The sequence below is a fragment of the Salvelinus alpinus genome, chromosome 21 (assembly GCF_045679555.1).
Source record: "Salvelinus alpinus chromosome 21, SLU_Salpinus.1, whole genome shotgun sequence".
Classification (NCBI taxonomy): Eukaryota; Metazoa; Chordata; class Actinopteri; order Salmoniformes; family Salmonidae; genus Salvelinus; species Salvelinus alpinus.
The window spans coordinates 28,480,841-28,500,708 of NC_092106.1; the positions used below are offsets into that span (position 1 = coordinate 28,480,841).

General features: G+C 42.7%; 3 protein-coding genes across 8 annotated transcripts in view; all 3 read left to right on the plus strand.

Annotated features, from left to right (window-relative positions):
• The first annotated feature begins 1,586 nt into the window (after positions 1-1,586).
• LOC139548184 (gap junction delta-2 protein-like) lies at positions 1,587-3,679 on the plus strand. Its single transcript, XM_071357663.1, has one exon. The coding sequence runs from the start codon at positions 1,587-1,589 to the stop codon at positions 2,694-2,696; it is 1,110 nt and encodes a 369-aa protein (XP_071213764.1). The 3' UTR covers positions 2,697-3,679.
• Positions 3,680-5,826: 2,147 nt separating this feature from the next.
• LOC139548179 (serine-rich adhesin for platelets-like) lies at positions 5,827-12,236 on the plus strand. Of its 2 annotated transcripts, XM_071357653.1 has the most exons (9): positions 5,827-5,971; positions 6,200-6,301; positions 6,613-6,670; positions 6,915-7,062; positions 7,158-7,194; positions 7,432-7,715; positions 7,964-11,516; positions 11,697-11,784; positions 12,044-12,236. In XM_071357653.1, the coding sequence occupies exons 1-9, from the start codon at positions 5,957-5,959 to the stop codon at positions 12,193-12,195; spliced, it is 4,437 nt and encodes a 1,478-aa protein (XP_071213754.1). In that variant the 5' UTR covers positions 5,827-5,956; the 3' UTR covers positions 12,196-12,236. The 2 variants fall into 2 exon arrangements, with proteins under 2 accessions (XP_071213754.1, XP_071213753.1); XM_071357652.1 differs by lacking the exon at positions 5,827-5,971 and having other exon boundaries at positions 6,128-6,301.
• Positions 12,237-13,194: 958 nt separating this feature from the next.
• The window catches only part of LOC139548178 (neurofibromin-like), a 97,737-nt gene continuing 91,063 nt past the window's right edge, over positions 13,195-19,868 (plus strand). The window contains exon 1 of one of the 5 annotated variants that reach the window (XM_071357651.1): positions 13,195-13,430. In XM_071357651.1, coding sequence (XP_071213752.1) covers positions 13,371-13,430 — 60 coding nt within the window. In that variant the 5' untranslated portion in view covers positions 13,195-13,370. The remainder of the gene's footprint in view (positions 13,431-19,868) is intronic. The other 4 variants (XR_011669671.1, XM_071357647.1, XM_071357648.1 and 1 more) reach the window with 4 other exon arrangements.

The following is a 19,868-nucleotide window of genomic DNA, read 5'->3' on the forward strand; positions in this document are numbered from 1 at the left end:
CAGCTCTAGGCATGACAATCCTTAGTGCTTCGTTAGCAATTTCTGTCTTTGTCTTTGACACATTGATGTTTTCAGAAAGTCAGATGCTTCCTCAATATTTGAATTTAGATGAACTCGATCAATAATTCAGTTATTGATCATATTTGGCCCACTGGCACTGGCTGCCCTGTAGTTTACATATGACACACACGGACAACACCAAATCCAGCCTTTCAGCCCAACAACACAAAGTAACAATTGAATTCCAGCCCTCACAAACTGCAGGGTAATGGTCCTGATGTCCTCTGTTCCAGAGCCCCAGTGTATGGACCACACCATGATGAAGCAGAGACACGGATGCTGCGGAGGATACTGAGGCTTGGTCTTTACATTTGATCCCATGATGGACATTCAAGTGGATGGATAGACTCTAAACATACTTATTTTAATGGAGATACAACCTGTTGTGTGTGTTTCATCTGTGGACTTGGATTGGATCTATACGTCATTGATGCAAGCTGCTTATAGGGACTTCAGTATACAATTTGAAGGGATACCACAGTCCTGTTTAGTCCAGACAGTTCCTGGAAGACAATTTTAGTGAACTGTATGTATTGTGAGATTTGTATCTCTGTTTTAGGTCAGGCCTATAAGTGGATGGGGCCCAGCACTAAGGCTAGTTGCCTAGAGAAAGACAAATGCTGTAGTCATAACTGGTGACTATAAGCCTAAAACTGCTGGATGATTCCTCTACTTTGTCATCACATTTCATTCAAAGATTGATTGAGCATAGTCTGGAAAAGTGAGAAATATTAAATCTTCCATTTCTCTAAATTGTATTTTTGAAACAGGCTTAGAGCAGAAGCTTTGCATAAATTGGCATTGTTTTCCTTTTCCAGTTTGTTCCCTGCTGTTATTGTTTCACTATTCCCGGCTGTTCAGAAAAGGTGCCTCCCATTGTATTTTAAATCTTTGTTAAACTGTACATTGGCTGCCTTTGTATCCCAACAGTACAATGAGAGTTTCAGATAGAGTGGCTGAATATGTCTGAATATGCCTATTCTCCCATACGAGGCTCAACACCGTTCAAATCGTCCATTAAACAGCATTCATATTAATTATAGCCAATGCGTACTGCATGGCAAAGCATTTTTTACAGATTTGCATTGGAAAGAGACAAACTATCCAGGGGTGAGTGGATTTCTAACTGTTTTGTTCGGATTGTTCTTCTCTGTTTGCATTTTCAATTGTTGATGATAAAGGGAAAGGGGAAACAGTATTTTCTGCTGTTACAATTTGCAATGTATTCCCCTCATTGATATGTGCATACTCTATCAGTCTCGTGTATCAACAGCTGTCTGAGAAGTTATGAGATAAGGAGTGACATTTTTGGAACATTTATTTATTCAACAGAATAAAAAGGTTTTCTGTATTGTGAGTTGCAATACAACCATCTTAGATCAGATAAGAAACCATTTGCTCTCACTGTTTGCAAAACACTAGAAAATGTTCCTTTACATAGAATTAATATTGGTGTCTAAATGATTCCTACTGTACTGTTTTAGGTAGTAGTGGACTGAGAGGTTGTGATCCCCCCAGGTTAAACCATGGGAGACTGGTCCATTCTCGGACGCTTCCTGTCCGAGGTGCAGAACCACTCCACAGTGATCGGCAAGATCTGGCTGACCATGCTGCTGATCTTCCGCATCCTGCTGGTGACCCTGGTGGGGGACGCAGTGTACAGCGATGAGCAGTCCAAGTTCACCTGCAACACCCTGCAGCCCGGCTGCAACACCGTCTGCTATGACACCTTCGCCCCCGTCTCACACCTGCGCTTCTGGGTCTTCCAGATCGTCTTGGTCTCCACGCCGTCCATCTTCTACATCGTTTACGTCCTGCACAAGATCGCCAAGGATAAGAAGCTGGAGGTCCAGAAGGGGCAGGTGATGGCTGAGCGGACCTCCAAAAAGGTGTTTGGACAGCTGGTGAGGAAAGGGCTGGAGAACATGGAGACTGGTATGTCCACCTACTGCCCTGGATACAGAGAGGAGTGGGGTGGTCAGGAAGGGGAGGGGGTGGAGCAGAGCCTGCTAGAGGAGGACTATGGAGAGGTAGGGGAGGACCCAACTCAGCTGTCCAGCCAGGTGCTGCTAATATACATCCTGCATGTGCTGCTACGCTCCGTCATGGAGATCACCTTCCTGTTGGGGCAGTACTACCTGTTTGGCTTCGAGGTGCCCCAACTGTACCGCTGTGAGACCTACCCCTGCCCCACCCGCACAGACTGCTTTGTGTCACGTGCCACCGAGAAGACTATCTTTCTCAACTTCATGTTCAGCATTAGCGTGGGCTGCTTTGTGCTCAACATCGCAGAGCTGCACTACCTGGGCTGGGTCTACATCTTCCGCGTACTGTGCTCCGCTTGCTCCACCTGCTTCCAGCCCGAGAGCCACCCTGTGGGGCTGTACAACCACCACAACCCTCTGCTGCTGCAGCTCAAACACTCTCTGAGGGGCAGGCTGGTCCTGCAGACTCCCACGCCCATGGCCCAGGAGAAGGCTGGGGGCCACCTTCTCACTCACGTCCCAGCCATCTCCTTTGAGACCAACTCTACTGTGGAGTGCACCTCCAAGAGGACTCCGGAAGAAAGGGACCGGGTGAAGGTTAAACTGGCCAACATGGAGTTGATGGGAAGGATCAAGAAGTCTTGGCTGTGAAATGCCCATTATGTGTGATTATCGAATTTAGCATTTTCCACTTTTGAAACAACAATGGGAAAGACAGGGTTTAAAGCATAGGTAGCTCAGATTGGGCTTTTGGAAAAATTGGGAGAATGAAAGTGCACTCCTGATTCAGAGAGAAAGGTCCAGCTTAATCATCCATACCATTGTTTAAATTACATAAAAGAACATTCAAACTGTTCCTGAGTTTCGAAAGACAGAGAAAGGAAAACATCATTATCTTCAGTCTGTTCACACCTGTTCACACAAGGCCTACTGTCCACATTCTCAGGGTTCTTCAATACAAAAACACCTGTTTCAGAAAACCTGATCACTTTCACATTCAAACAATGTTTGTAGGATACTTTTCAATAACTCAATAAATGTAAGTGTTGAAATCATACATAGCTGGTAACTTGAGCTCGACAGAGTACTTGTGCTCGGCAGAGTAGTTTTGACCTGTGTCCAGACGCAGTCATTTATTTTGTCTAAAGGCAATTTGTCTCTTATAACAATATAATTTTTCTGAATAATCTAATTTAATTGACTGGTAGGTAGTCACTTTTTTTGTAGCATGTGTGCCTCTGTTTATTGATATGTGCATGGTGTGTATGTGTATAGATGTTAAGTAATTAATGTTGAAATTATCCAAAGGGTTTTAACTGAAATGTTAAAAGTTGGTGTCTCAATCTCAGACATTTGCGCTCATATTTGTAAATACTATTTCCAAAATGGCAGAATCAAACAGTATTGGAATAGTGACTTGTATTTTGCATCTAGAAGTGTAAGAATTTTAGAAGAATGCTATTTCATCAGTCAAATGTTGCACTGTTTGATAAGACAGGGTATGGAAAACCTCCATTTTAATGAGTTTAGTTGTGAGTTTGACATTTTACCACAAGAGGTCACTATAATACTATAAGTTATCAAACAGGGTTGTGCTGAAAATCAAATGAACCACAGCCAAATAAATTATTTGCAACTAAGAGTAAGATTAAAAAATACATGTTTAACTTACTTCCTTGATAAAATACATTCTAAAATGTAAATATATGTGATTTCTGAGTATTTAGTGCACATATCTGTTGAAGGCCCAAAGCAGACGTTTTTATATCAATATCAAATCATTTCTGGGTAACAATTAAGTACCTTACTGTAATAGATTACGATTAAAATGGTCAAAAATGTATTTTTTGCAAAAAAAACTTTCTCAAGCAAGAATTTTGCTAGGACTGTCTGGGAGTGGTCAGTGTGGAGGGGAAATGAAAACTAGCTGTTATTGGCACTCTCTTTGTCATTGGTCTATAAACCAATTTACACATGGTGATGTCACCATGGAAAGCCAAAACTCTCGCCCATGCAAACCTGCTGATTAGAAGGTGCTGTATAGATATGGGAAACACTCTTTTCATGGCACTTCAATATCGAAGTGAATTTTTCATAGCAGGTTAGGAGAACTTACAACAGCAGGTTAGGATAATTAACGTTGCAGGTTAGGAAACTGAGGTTAAGGTTAGGAAAAGAGTTAGGGTTAGTGAAAATGCTCTCCAAACCTTCTACGAAAATGACTTTGCATTGAAGTGCTGTGAAAAGAATGTGTCCCTGCTCAGGTGTTGCATGCATCAACCAATGGTTGTGTGCCAAGTCATCCATTGTGTCATCGACTGATAGATTGCTATAACATATGATGTGGTTAGCTGACACACAAAATACCTATCCAGGCAGTGTAAGATCTGGCAAGTGTCAGCAAGGCCTGGGCAGAGGAACATGCTCTGTCTATCAGGAAGCAACCCTGATCACATTTTTGTAAAACACTTTCACAGTGTTAGTTTCATCAGCTGTTGTACAATATGATATACAAATATTTTGACTTCACAGGGCCTTTAAATGTAGTCAAATAAGTTTTCAGCATTCAAACTAATCTACCCAGTCAGATTCAGCACCATGGACAGTGATGATCAGTATACCTGCGATCTGACGATTAGAACAACAGTGCTATTTTAAGTGATTTTCAAGACACCCAAAGTCAATTTAAATACACAAGAAAATCTGCAGGATAAAAATCAATAAAATCAAACATTCAAATAATTAAGCAGGCTATATTAAAGTGCACTAAACATAGAGACAGACTAACCATGGAGAACACTAATGATGACAGACTAACCAGGGAAGTGAATTTAACAGAGGTTAAAGCTAAAACAACAGAATCTGGGTAAGTCTGTGTGAAGAGGTGTGGATTTGAATAGTAGACTAGTAGGCCTACGCTATTTTTGCACTGTAATTTTTATTTTTTTAACTGTTATGTTTTCCCAGATTCATCGTGTTATGCAGCCCAGGCCTATCTAGGAAGGCTGGGCATAAATTGGTTGCTCACAGCATCACATGATGACGTGGGCAACATAAACACTTAAAATCTGTGGATTAAAGTTAATAGTAATCAAAACTAATTTCACCACGAAAGGATGTGCAATCTAAATGAATGAAGAAGACAATGTAATTCGAGTGAGTTAATAAAATGACACGGTGTTGCCTGTCAGCGTTGTAGGCTACTGCCTCCACCCACAAGCCCGGGCGTTAGTGGCACTGGCATACGCGCTTGCCTCTGCACTGAAGGAGCCACCGGACGAGTCCGCGTTCGCGTTGCAGCTCTCACTTTCTCCCGCTACAGTATGTCCTACAATAACATATTTGGTGGGGTTTGGCAGACAACAATAGGATTTGATTGGGACTAAATCAAAGAATAAAACGACATTGAAATGAATATTATTAACAAATATTTCCCAGAAGATTTTGGGTTCAACCTAAGGCTGACTAGGACAGATCAATCAGCTGGATCCTACACAGTAAGCCTACATGTCATACTTAAGTAAACCCACAAGAGAGACAATATTGCAAAGGCAGGACCACATGTTTCTGTGTTTTGACCAATGATTGGTTTTGACCTGCCGAGAGAGAGTGATACAATTATTGGTAGTGTAATTGTTCAATTGAAGGCGTAGGGGTAGGCAATCGAAAACGTTTGACGGGGAAATTTCTCTCAATATTAGCTAGTCCTACTGAGTGGGCAAGTAACCTTTCCCGCGCTCTTCCTAAAAATACTATTTGTGATGTCATAAAGGTCTAACGTTCCATGACGTGACATGTAGCCCTAAATTACAGTCCCCGCCTGCAATATTGTCCTCACTCTCGACTTGAACTCAACTTGAATGTAACCAACACAGACAAGGACGTGCTTTTCGATATATAAAATAGCTTGAATGGATGAAGAAAAGGTAAGCTAAATGACTTCACACAATATTGGGGGAAAGTAAAAAAGAAAAAAGTAATCTAAGCGGATATTTCTTGTAAAAAAGCTATAACATATTGTAAAACAAATTTACCATTCTCTATAAAGTCACCAGCTTAGCTCTGATATGGCTGTAGCTCTATTTATGAGGTCCTCTGCACAGATCTACTCTGACATTGACCTAGTATTACTTATTGGAATGTCTGTCCTTCAGGTAGTACAGAGGGAGGATGGTGATCCTCAGAGGGAAGGAAAGGAAGTTGTTGAGGAAGAACCGGTGGCCACGCCCAAAGAGGAGGCCAAGAAGGGAAGGAAGGTAAGATAGCAGGAGTGACAGAGCACATAATAGGCCTACTGGGCTACACTCTGCACCTGATAGCAGCCCTACCATAGATATCTATATATCTATGATAACAACATAGCTGTTTTCAAAACGTGTTTTTAAGAGCTGCTTTGACCTGGCCCATAGCCTATTCATAAATTGTCTCAGAGATTTTAGATCATAATGAATACAATTATTTGGGCAAGGTTGAGCCCACACCTTATCTGATGCACTTTATGTATCGGGCCCTGGTGTTACATGTCTGCCATCATTTGAGATCTGGAATCTGTTCTGTTCTATCCTAGGCAAAAAGGAAGAGTAGTGGCAAGAAGTCAAGGAAGCTGGGCACCGACAACGATGCAGGTCAGAGATTTACCTCTCTAGTACTACATTGTTTCTCTATTCTGTCTGTGATGTGCAGGTTGTGCTATCCATTTTCAATGAAACTGTAGTCTACTGTAATCAGTAAGAAAGGTCACATAGATAGCTTTATTCAAATAGGCCTATTCTAAAACCCTAAAACAATGAAATCAGAGTATTAAGAGATAAAACGTCGGATTTCTCTTTAATTTTGTTTCTACTTCCTCTACGGCAATCACATCTTTAGTCTCCAGGAATAAACACCTGGATAGAGGATCTGTAATTGAGCTCCTGGAGACGAAAGCTGTTAAGGCTGCATTCGGCCCAGGCAACAAGGATGACATGGAATACTCCTACCCAATCCTCATCTCATTCCTGCGCAATCTTACTGATGAGTATGTTAAAAGTTTTTCTGTAATGTTCAACATTTATGAAATATTGTGCAGTGGGAACTAAACACTCATTAAAACACTTATTTTAAATTTTCTAGGCAGTGGCAAGTGATCTACAAAGGATTAAAAAACCCTGTAAGTTTCCCTATCTGCCTTTGACCTCTGATGTGTCAATAATCTGTTGAATTCAGAGATTAGCCATCAAGTTACATTCTGTTTTTCATGTTCATTTCTCTGTCAGACTTCATCAAACTTTGAATTCAGTCGCAGACAAGAATAACAATGTTGATCAAATGCATTCTGTTCGATCTAGAATACTGTACATCACAGTTCCATTGAAAATACAGTTTTTGTTCTATTTGTTCAAAACAGATGACGAAGGAACAGCTTGCCAAATTGTGCAAGACAATTGTAACCTTCATCACACAGACCACCCTGCAGATCCTGCTGCCAGCCCTGGCACGCGTACTGGGGGTGAAGGACTTTGCTGACGACGATACTGACTCACCCAAGAGGGGTGGCAGTGCAAGACCCTTTGCTGCCTTTGATCAGGAAAGACTGGAGCTCATCCAGGAAGTTAGATATCTGGCGAAGAAAATGTATAAGGGCGGCACAGGGGCTCAACATCTCAGGTCCCTAACACCCTCTTCTAAGAGGTATGTTCCCCTCAAGGTTTTCATGTATGGATTTCACCAAGATCATCTATCCCAGTGTTAGCCAATGCATTTTACTCTATCTGATGTAGTACAAAATGTAATGTATCAGCCTTTGAGCATATTCAAATTAATGAGCATGAAAAGCGATCAAAAGGACATGTAGATATTTAGAATACTAAAATTACAACGCTTGACCGATTTGCCAAGTTAAGACAGGAATTATCATGCTTTGCTTGTTCGTTTTAAAGTTCCCAGACCTCAGTGAAAGTCCACCTGGGAATGCCAGAGGACAGAATCATCAAAAGTGTCCAGGAGCAACTGTCTGATCATAAGATCCTGTCCTCTTGCCCACCTGAGCTGACTGTTGGTCTTATCAAGGTGGTGGTCGAACAGCTTAACTCAGCCCTCTCTGTGACCATCAGCAGAGCCATTTCAGGGCGGTCCTCCCCTATTTATTCTGGTACCCAGGCCGCTGAACAGATGGTCAACATGGTCCAGAAATGTTTTGATGATCACGCCACTCCAGAGGACCAGAGCTCCACCTCTAAATTAGAGTCATGCATTCCACCTGCAACAGAAGAGGTGATGACTGTTATCGCAGACATGGTGGATGAATTGGAAAAAGAAGATCCGGAATTGGCTAAGGTTTTTCGAGAAGTGGCTGTGAAAGTTAAAATGTTGGCATCTGGCAGTGACCTTGTAGTGGAGCACCTGGATGTTGAAGACTCTCCTGTTCCAGAGGAGCTGAACATAATATGTACATCTTGCAAAGCAATGATGCAAAATCTTGGCACTCTGTTTAGTGCGAAGTTCAAGACCAAAGCCTCAAAGGCTGTGAGTGAAATTCTTGTGAGAAGGTTAATGAGCGATATCTCTGGTATGGTTCAACCTTCTCATTCGTTTAGTACCACTCCAAGCTTGATGAATGCATCTAGCCCATCTGACAGGATCCTTGATTCTGCGGCCACTGAGCTCATACAGACCAAAGTAGAATCTGAGGCATCAAAAATAATTGATAACTTTGTTGAAGATGTCAAGGACATTGTGCAGTATGCTGAATTAGATCAGCCAACAAGCACCCAGAGAGATACCCAAGTGGGACACTGTACGACAAAGCGGAAACCCTTCCATGCAGCTCGTAGACTCTGCTACAGACTTCAGGCAAAGCTAGAGACATTGTTCCTCAGAATGGGTGGAGCTCCAGTCCAAGGGGAAGAACTTATGGAAAAAGCTGACTCCAGTGCTGTGCTTCTGGAGCATACTGACTCCAGTGATCTGCCTGTTTCAATCCTGAGCTTGCCTTCACCATGTAGGAGTGAATCCCTTATATCAGAACGCAGTTCATCTTCTTTATCTGATGGACGTGATTCAACTGACTCTGTAGAAGAGAAAACACCAGAGCAACCTGAAACCAGTAAGAGCGAGGCAATACTGCAAGTGGTCAACTCAACAGGACTTGGTACTCTCCGTAAATGCCAAAGTGAGAACTCTCAACCATTACTGTCTCTCTGTGATTCCAAACTGGTGCCCTGCACCAAAGAGGTCTTGTCCCAGATTGTGACCATGTATAGGTCAGAGGTGGCATATTTGGAATGCACATCATCTGTTGCAGAGGGTTCCTCTTACAACTCCCTTGAAGTCTGTGGCTTTTTGGACAGTGTCATGTCTTATCTAGAAGACATGCCTGTGTCTGGTTCTTCATGGTTGGAAGGATTAAGAGATACTCCAGCCTCAGTCATTGAGAAACTCTCCAGTGAGGAGTTCCAGATGAACGCTACCAACGAAGTGCGAAAAATACTGATCAAATCAGTCAGTAGCTTTCCCAGCAAAGTCAGTTCCAGCCAGCCAGATTCTCAGATGTTGCCAGCAAAATCAACAATTTCCTTAAGGCATACAGATTTAACTGCTTTTGAAATCGTTGGATCAATTATAAATGACATGAAGAGCCTTTTCCCACCCACAGAGTCTTCTACTACTCTATGGCAGGCAGACTCTATGCTTCAACAGAGTGATGAGAAAACCTCAGAGTACACTGAGGTCGCACCCAAAGGCTCACAGTCTGGTTTGGAAGTATCTGAGAAGAAGATCTGGACAACTGCAAAGACTATTTACCACAATGTGAAGACAAAGATGAAGAATTATTTATGGCAAAAGCAAGCCAAAGCAACAATGGCTCAAGCCAAAAAGACCCTCAGCCAAATTCTGGTTTCAATTCAGAAAGAGCTGTCAAAATCTGACCAAACGGTGACTGCAGGAGCGCTTTCACAAATAGAGAATGTGGTTGGAATGATGCTGAAGGACGTTGAAAGGGTAAGCAGTGAATGTGGTGAGGAACTGATCTGTCAAGTGCCACAGCGTTCTTCCTCCTCGTTGTCATCATCATCTGCCAGATCAAAGAAGTCAGAGTGGGAATTTTCACTCCCTGGCACTTCCATCTCTTCTGATTTACCAGAGAGTATTACTCAGCCCATTGTGAGATGCTCAGTCATCGACATGGGCAAATCTACTAAGCCAAAAACATTGGTGTGTGATGCCAGGGAAAGCATGTCTGCAATAGTGGATACCATCATAAAGGAGGTACATCCAGAGGATGAAGGGGAGGTTGCATTCCACCCTGATCTAACAGCTGCAATAGCAAGACTGGAGGAGCTCATATCTCAGGGTAGGATTGGTGCTCTCTCCCGTGATCTTACTCACCAAGTCAACCGCATCATTTCTGAGAGCAACTTGACCCCTCTGGTTCTGACAGTGGCGGCTGGAAAGAGTGCATCCGATACAGTCCTTACTGAGCTGAAGAGGAATGACAAGAAGGTTGGGAAGCCCACAGCTTACGAGCTGGTTCAGCTGTTTGCAGAGGAGTCTGTGAAGCGCCTCCTGCTTCCTAGCCTTGTGCCCTCTATAGCTTCAATGAGTTGGGCTCAGGGAGTTAGTGTGACGGCTAGCGTATCTGAAGATAGGATTTCATGCTCTTTTTCTACATCAGCATTTAGTGACACAGTCAGCCTGTTTACCAAAGTAATGGTAAGCCAGGTCATGGACTCTGTGGTTTCTGATGCACAAAGCAGAGGGTCATCTCCAACCGGAACTGTAACTGATGTAGGCAGTCTACTGAGTGGTAAGTCCTACCCTCTGCCATCTTTCTCCGCCATCAGCATGACAACAAGTGGGACCTCCAATGCTGCACGAGGCTTTGAGGCCAACATAGATGCTGAGGAAAGGGATACCATCAGTTGTTTCGGTGTACCTCAGAGCATTGTTTGTGATCAGAATTCAACCAGCCCGGATATTGTCTCGCTTTCAACCCCATCCACTGATAACTTAGTCGGTGATGATGACTTCACCGGCCTCATCAGCATGTTAGTGGTGAGACTTCTGTCAAAAATCCAAACCCAAACTGATCTGTACCCAATTGAAGTCACACGCACGTCACAAGACCTGATTCCAAAAGTAATAGCTGCCTTCTGTGCATGGTCAGGCTGCTCTGAGACCCAAGCTTATCCCAAGAACCTGAAGAGTCATAAAGTATACAGCACCATCTACAAACATCTGTTGAAGGAGTTTGGCTCAGAGAAAATAGTCCAACTGGCCGTGTCGACTCAGGACTCCACATTCAATAGGATTCTTGTGGAGTCATTGAGCAAGGAGCTTCTCCACAGTTGTAATGAGGCATCAAGAGCAGCCTCAAGAACATCTTTCGAAGCCACCTGGCCAGAAGCTCTTCCCATGGCTGAAGATGTGAAGGCTACCAGAGGGAAGCTGTCTTTCCTACAAAGGCTTGCCAGACTGAAATTCGACTTAAAGGTACATCACAATTAACAATTGTGTCAATGTGAGTAAACAATGTTATTTCGAGACAATGTAAAACCATCCATTAATTCCAAAACCATTTATAAATCTTGTTGTGCTGGTGTGTAAGATGTGATTGTTATTTCCATGAGATTGTTCAGCTGTGACTGTTGTTTTGACATGTTTTTGTTTTAGCCATTCATGATGGGAAACAAGAAGGATTCCAAGAAGAATTACCGCCATTCTGAATCCAAAGACCAGACTACTGCTGAAGATATCATGTGTAAGTCCATACAGCAGGACATTTACTGTTTGAGATATTGGTGTACAAAGCTGCTATTGCAAAAATATTAAACCCTATATACAGTACATTATATATTATCGATAGTAATCTCTTATGTACAATTATTTATAGTTTCCAAATCTCAAGATTCTGGTTCTCATTTATTTGTGAAAGTAATAATGATTTGAAACTAAGAATACAATATAACATAATTTTTTAATTAAAGTGCATGTCAACTCTCTTCTGTTGCCCAACATAGTGGCACATCCTGCCACATTTGGACTCCCAGAGGGTCTTCCCTCCACCTCTCAACAGGAGAAGCCTCGCAAACATCCCCTTCTAATCAGGATGTTTTCTGCCATCTCCATAGGCCTATCCAAGCCATTCAAACGGTTTTCAAAGCAAGCTTAATACAACAATTTCCTTTAATACAGTAATATTTGCATTGAATTGATGGCCTTTGTCTTCTTTTGTGTTGCCCTGTTAACACATTTGATTAGAAAATACATAGTATTTTTAGTTTAGTTTATTATGCAGTCATAGTCACGGTGTAGGCTAAACAGAGTAATGTTGTCCTGAAAACTGTATAGAACATGCCCCCCCCCCCCCCCCCCCCCCACACACACACATGGTACTTCAGATATGTGGAACACACACACATGGTACTTCAGATATGTTCCACAACCAACAATCAACCAGATATCAATGACTCAGTGTAAAATACATGTACTGTAAAATAAACCGTACTTAAGTTACAACCAATAAAATAATACATGATGCAGGACACTCAGTTATAAGGGAATTAACTGGTTTAACTTCTCAAACAGAAACACACACATTTCCATTTTCTGTGGATAGCCCATGTTTACATTTTCTGAATGCTAGTCTGACCTTTGACCTGTAGATGGCAATACAGGTCTACTTTTACTGCAGATCCACTTCTAAAGCACAAACCTCTCTGTACAAGTAGCCTACACATTTGTCCCTCGTGAGACAGAGTGTTTGTGTGGCAACAACAAAAAAACTTATTGCAGTACACTTTTATGATACAGATACATTTTGCATTCTGTAGTATAGCACAGCTATAGTTTTTTCAAATGCCGAATGTGCATGTAGCATGCTTCTGCCTACAGATGCTTTTCTGAGTGACTTGTGTTGTGAGAGAACCAGAATTCAAACATAAACTCCTGGATTACATTTTATAATATTGTTAGCTCTTTTTAGTAACATATGGTAGCATACATGTTTCACACGGTAGCAAGTCAAGCTAGTTAGTTACATGTAACAACATTACATTATATGGTCAATGTTTGTGTGTATCCTCTCAGCTCTTACCTTCGACATCAACAAGCGACGCACGGGTATCTTTGCTCTGCAATCTCCTATCCCCATCGGTTTCACTGGGAAGACTTCCGGTGGTGTGTCATGGCGGCATGGTAAAGCTTGCTCAAAGGGAACAATAACCAAGCCGTACTGTCATCTTCAGACGGCGGTTTTGGGATTTATTTCAGGCTTAACATCGCCACGAACGTCCACATTCGTATTGCAATTGCAAGCAGTCATTCGCGGTTTCCATCCGCTCGGCCATGGCGGCACATAAACCAGTGGAATGGGTTCAGGCCGTGATAAACAGATTCGACGAGCAGGTAATATTATAGTGTTAGTTATATGAGTTCGAAGTGGGAGTAGTTAGCTAGTTGCAACTGCAAGCAGTGAATCTTTTGTTGAGGGCTTGTACAGGTAGATAGCAAATTTATTTATGTCACTGCGAAGTGGATGCTCGACTGCTTTCTAGCTAGCTAGCTATAGATAAGTAACTACGTTAGGACAAATATTTTTTATATCTGTGTTAGGATGATGTGTAACAAAAGTGCAAGTTACTTTTAGTTACCTAGCTAGTAAGCTACCCATGTAGCTAGCTAGCCAACTAAACATGCATTTTAATGTTGCATATATTTTGGGCGTTGGTATAGCTAACTCGGAGTATTTGCACAATACGTCTAATATTGGCTAATTTTTCCTAGACAATTGGGGAAAAGATGTCCCTATTGTACCAACTAGGAAGTCCTATAACTTAGCTACCTTGCTAACTGTAAACAAATGAGAGGTGTGACTCCAACATGCACTGATTAAAATGCAAGGTCTGTCACATGCAGTGGGGAAAAAATGAAGAACACACTCGTTGCATGCTGTCAGCCAACATTCATGTTGCTGTCTAAGGAATCTGGATTTTCAACCTGACCATGTTTCTGCTCTGAGGTAACGTTAAACGCTCACTAATAAGATCAAAAGCAACATGGATCCGTACAAATTGACAGACATCCGTTTTTGTTCAAAACCTACTTACATAATTACTACATCCTTAAATTAAGATATACGTAGTGTGAGTTTGTTTCAATGCAATATTTGAGCGTGCTTAGGTGTTTGTGGTCACCACAGCAGCAGTCTACAAGGCTCGCTCAACTAAAAGATTCTGTCAATTAAGTTTTTCATATTACCCAGAGTTGGATGAACTCGTGGACACAATTTTTAGATCTCTAAGTGCAGTGTGAAGGAAGTTAAGAGGTAGTGACGATAGCCAATGCTGACTAGCATTTGTACAATGACTGAAGGCTACAGGTACACTAAATCAAATTTTATTGGTCACATACACATGGTTAGCAGATGTTAGTGCGAGTGTAGCGAAATGCTTGTGCTTCTAGTTCCGACAGTGCAGTAATATCTAACAAGTAATCTAACAATTCCCCAACAACTAACTAATGCACACACATCTAAAGGGGTGAATGAGAATATGTACATATAAGTATGTGGATGAGCGATGGCCGCGCGGCATAGGCAAGGTGCAGTAGATGGTATAAAATACAGTATATACATGTGACATGAGCAATGCAAGATATGTAAACATCATTAAAGTGGCATTATTTAAAGTGGCATTGTTTAAAGTGACTAGTGATCCATTTATTAAAGTGTCCAGTGATTGCGTCTCAGTGTAGGCAGCAAGCTGGTATTAACCAATAATTCATTCTTATTTACAGTTTTTTCTGATTGCTTAGGCACCATCTTTGAAACTATAGGCTATTTTTACTAAACTCTACACACTAAAACCAGCAAAACATTATACATCTGATGGCCTTGAGATAGAAGCTGTTTTTCAATCTCTCTGTCCCAGCTTTGAATCACCTGTACTGACCTCGCCTTCTGGATGATAGCGGTGTGAACAGGCAGTGGCATATACTACTGTACAGTACTGCTACAGTATCCCTTTAAGGGTGCCAAAGATTCCTCTAATGAACTTGAGGTTGAATGTGTGAAACATTGGGTCAGGTAGTCACGCCAGTCCATCAATAGTTTTTACACTGTTGCCCCTAACTATTTCTCATCAGAAGTCATTATCAGTCAACATTATCATATTGTAAGATCAAGGTTTTAAAATGCTCCAGCTGACTTGTTGGAAAGTTTGTTGTTGCTTGAGAGCTGGTATGTCTGTAAATCAGCTCTGGGTCTCAATTTTATCCAAACTAAGCTTTGTCTGTTTTGATTGTCAAAGACCACCGCCAAAGGGACTGAAACAAATGGTTCTTGCAACCGTGCTGCAGTGCTTCCAGAAACTCGTCACCTTCTTTAAACTCCTTTGTGTGAAAGCTGTTTTACAAATAAACTTTAAAAGGGTTTGCACTATGCAGTGGTTTGTATTTAACCTAAACATGCTTAAGTGCCATGGCGCACTGTGCAACTGCCCTCAACTCCAGTACAGTCTTTTGAAATGGAATATCAGCCATTTTTGTGCAGTTTGGGTAGGTTCTGAGCCTCAGGTTTCAGAGGCTACGGAGGGATTCTGTAGCACAGAGTGGTGATTGTACTAAGGCGGTGATTGTACTCAGGCTTAGTAGCTCTGCTAGGCTTATTACAGTTTGATGAAAGTGTAATAAGGGATTAAATCCGCCTCGTGTTGTTAAGACCATTTAGAAGCCTCTAAGTCATAGGATTGCATGTGTTGGCTTTATCAGGGTGGAGTTCATAGTCAGAATCATATTTTCTGTGTGAACCTTGCTTATTTTGCCCAAAAACCTACCCATTGTCCAGAAACAATGAAAGTGTTCTGAACAATAAGTCTAAATCACAGTTGTATGCAACTTCAGAATCCTACATTTTTTTGGTTTTAATGCATGTCAAAAAGCTACCACAGAGAGGAAGAGAGAGGTTGGTGGATGCCAATGTGATGTACTAGATTAATGAGAAATAATAACCTCAACCTAGTAGTATTGGTCATCACAGCATCATCCCAGAAAGATATGAAGCAGGGATTGGACTGTGGGCTCAAGTTCAGATGCCTGACTATTCTCCTACCCCCTATCTTGGGACTTTCATTCCCAGGCCAAGGTTTCTCCCTGAGGGGCCCCAGTGGTAGACAGGATCCAGCTAGTAAGCAGTCCTAGGCCATGAGCCTCTTCCTTAGCATGGATGCATGTCTGAACCTAACTGTTTCCTCAACCATGATGAGGCCTACAGCAGTGTAGTCTCCACTTACCATGCTCCCAAGCCTTGTTCATCACTTGGCTGTTGGGGAAGTCTGGAAGTAGAAATCGAGGCTAACAACATCCTGGCTCTGTTTCCCCACGACTATGCCGGGGCCTGAAGGAGAGCGAGAGCCACATCAAGGAGGAGTGCTCCATGCAGAAAAGCTCACTTCTCAACTGTGCTGCTGCTTATGGCTCATTAACATTCCAAGCTTGATGTGCTCTGTATACAAGATCCCAGATGGCGTAGCAGTAAGACGTGTTTATTTTTGTCCCGTGCAAATATTTATTTATTTATTGTATACATTTCATTATTTCAATATCTTTTTTCCATTTTCAAATTAAATATACCTTCCTGCAACCCGCCTCACTCAATGTGGTACGGATCTGCTATTTTTTTTGACCTTATAACTGTAACCTCCATCAGAGCTAGCCAGCTAATTAACTGCTAGCTATTTAGTCATTGTTAGCCACTGCTAGCGATCTTTACCTATAGCTCAGACACCATCCACTTTAGCCCGGATAATACCTGCCAGTTTGCACAGCGCGATATCAGCCCTGAGCATATCGGACCGCTTTTTTCCCCCTCCACTACATCACCGGATTCCTGCCGCAAGCTCTGGACCATTACACCGGATCATTGCAGCTAGCTAGCTGCTACCGAGTAACTATTGTCCAGAAGCATGCACCAGTTAGCCTCGAGCTAGGCCCATCTCCCGGCTAGTAAACAAAGTACACCAACTACAATACCTCTCTTGCCAATTGGCCTGGACCCTTTGTCGACACGGAGCCCCGCCGATCCATCACGACTTGTCCCGTCAGTAGAGGATGCCTGGTTGCTCTTTAAAAGTGCTTTCCTCACCATCTTAAATAAGCATGCCCCTTTCAAATTTAGAACTAAGGACAGGTATAGCCCTTGGTTCACTCCAGACTTGACTGCCCTTGACCAGCACAAAAACATCCTGTGGCGTCCTGCACTAGCATCGGATAGTGCGCGCGATATGCAACTTTTCAGGGAAGTCAGGAACCAAAATACTCACACAGTTAGGAAGCTAAGGCTAGTTCCAAAAAGTTTTGGGAAACTGTAAAGTCCATGGAGAATAAGAGCACCTCCTCCCAGCTGCCCACTGCACTGAGGCTAGGAAACACTGTCACCACCGATAAATCCACGATAATCGAGAATTTCAATAAGCATTTCTCTATGGCTGGCCATACTTTCCACCTTGCTACCCCGGCCAACAGCTCTGCACCCCCCGCAGGAACTGGCCCAAGCTCCCCCGCTTCTCCTTCACCCAAATCCAGACAGCTGATGTTCTGAAAGAGCTGCAAAATCTGGATCCCTACAAATCAGCTGGGCTAGACAATCTGGACCCTCTATTCCTAACATTATCCGCCGCCAACCTCAACCTCAAACTTCAACCTCTTTCGTATCGTCTGAGATTCCTAAAGATTGGAAAGTGACTGTGGTCATCCCCCTCTTCAAAGGGGAAGACACTCTAGACCCAAACTGTTACAGACCTACAGTGGGGAGAACAAGTATTTGATACACTGCCGATCTTGAAGGTTTTCCTACTTACAAAGCATGTAGAGGTCTGTAATTTTTATCATAGGTACACTTCAACTCTGAGAGACGGAATCTAAAACAAAAATCCAGAAAATCACATTGTATGATTTTTAAGTAATTAATTTGCATTTTATTGCATGACATAAGTATTTGATACATCAGAAAAGCAGAACTTAATATTTGGTACAGAAACCTTTGTTTGCAATTACAAAGATCATACGTTTCCTGTAGTTATTGACCAGGTTTGCACACACTGCAGCAGGGATTTTGGCCCACTCCTCCATACATACCTTCTCCAGATCCTTCAGGTTTCAGGGCTGTCGGTGGGCAATACGGACGTTCAGCTCCCTCCAAAGATTTTCTATTGGGTTCAGGTCTGGAGACTGGCTAGGCCACTCCAGGACCTTGAGATGCTTCTTACGGAGCCACTCCTTAGTTGCCCTGGCTGTGTGTTTCGGGTCGTTGTCATGCTGGAAGATCCAGCCACGACCCATCTTCAATGCTCTTACTGAGGGAAGGAGGTTTTTGGCCAAGATCTCGCGATACATGGCCCCATCCATCCTCCCCTCAATACGGTGCAGTCGTCCTGTCCCCTTTGCAGAAAAGCATCCCCAAAGAATTATGTTTCCACCTCCATGCTTCACGGTTGGGAGGGTGTTCTTGGGGTTGTACTCAACCTTCTTCTTCCTCCAAACACGGCGAGTGGAGTTTAGACCAAAAAGCTCTATTTTTGTCTCATCAGACCACATGACCTTCTCCCATTCCTCCTCTGGATCATCCAGATGGTCATTGGCAAACTTCAGACGGGCCTGGACATGCGCTGGCTTGAGCAGGGGGACCTTGCGTGCGCTGCAGGATTTCAATCCATGACAGCGTAGTGTGTTACTAATGGTTTTCTTTGAGACTGTGGTCCCAGCTCTCTTCAGGTCATTGACCAGGTCCTGCCGTGTAGTTCTGGGCTGATCCCTCACCTTCCTTATGATCATTGATGCCCCACGAGGTGAGATCTTGCATGGAGCCCCAGACCGAGGGTGATTGACCGTCATCTTGAACATCTTCCATTTTCTAATAATTGCGCCAACAGTTGTTGCCTTCTCACCAAGCTGCTTGCCTATTGTCCTGTAGCCCATCCCAGCCTTGTGCAGGTCTACAATTTTATCCCTGATGTCCTTACACAGCTCTCTGGTCTTGGCCATTGTGGAGAGATTGGAGTCTGTTTGATTGAGTGTGTGTACAGGTGTCTTTTATACAAGTAACAAGTTCAAACAGGTGCAGTTAATACAGGTAATGAGTGGAGAACAGGAGGGCTTCTAAAAGAAAAACTAACAGGTCTGTGAGAGCCGGAATTCTTACTGGTTGGTAGGTGATCAAATACTTATGTCACGCAATAAAATGCAATTTAATTACTTAAAAATCATACAATGTGATTTTCTGGATTTTTGTTTTAGATTCCGTCTCTCACAGTTGAAGTGTACCTATGATAAAAATTACAGACCTCTACATGCTTTGTAAGTAGGAAAACCTTCAAAATCGGCAGTGTATCAAATACTTGTTCTCCCCACTGTATATCCATCCTGCCCTGCCTTTCTAAGGTCTTTGAAAGTGTTAGGATTTATGTTTATGCACTGTAACCTGTTAGCATATTGTTTGAAGATGAATATTGTTTTGTTACACACACACACAAACAATACAGAGGGGGGTGTGTGTGTAGGTGTAAGGACTGACCAACACAGGCCATAAAAGCTGTGGACAGTCTGGAGAGGGGAGGGGTGCATCTCTCTAGGCCAACCAAGAGGTTAGAATACTGGACAATACCATATTAGGAACTGTTTCAGTGTAGAATCGACAGACACAAGACGGATCTAATCTACCCAGCAACCAGATGTGGACAAAAGGAACGCGCCAAGGGGGCTTGGACAAATCCGAGGGGGGCAAAGTCTAAACCGCGCCCAGCCTCTACTGTGATAGGCCAACAGACGCGTTAGAACTACGTCATCACGGTA

Excerpts from the sequence above, each read along its gene's own strand:
- LOC139548184 (XM_071357663.1), top strand. The coding sequence starts at position 1,587 with ATGGGAGACTGGTCCATTCTCGGACGCTTCCTGTCCGAGGTGCAGAAC.
- LOC139548179 (XM_071357652.1), top strand. The coding sequence starts at position 6,131 with ATGAGGTCCTCTGCACAGATCTACTCTGACATTGACCTAGTATTACTT. Across the intron at positions 6,671-6,914 it reads GGGCACCGACAACGATGCAG|TCTCCAGGAATAAACACCTG; the intron begins GTCAGAGATTTA and ends TCACATCTTTAG. Across the intron at positions 7,716-7,963 it reads CTAACACCCTCTTCTAAGAG|TTCCCAGACCTCAGTGAAAG; the intron begins GTATGTTCCCCT and ends TTCGTTTTAAAG.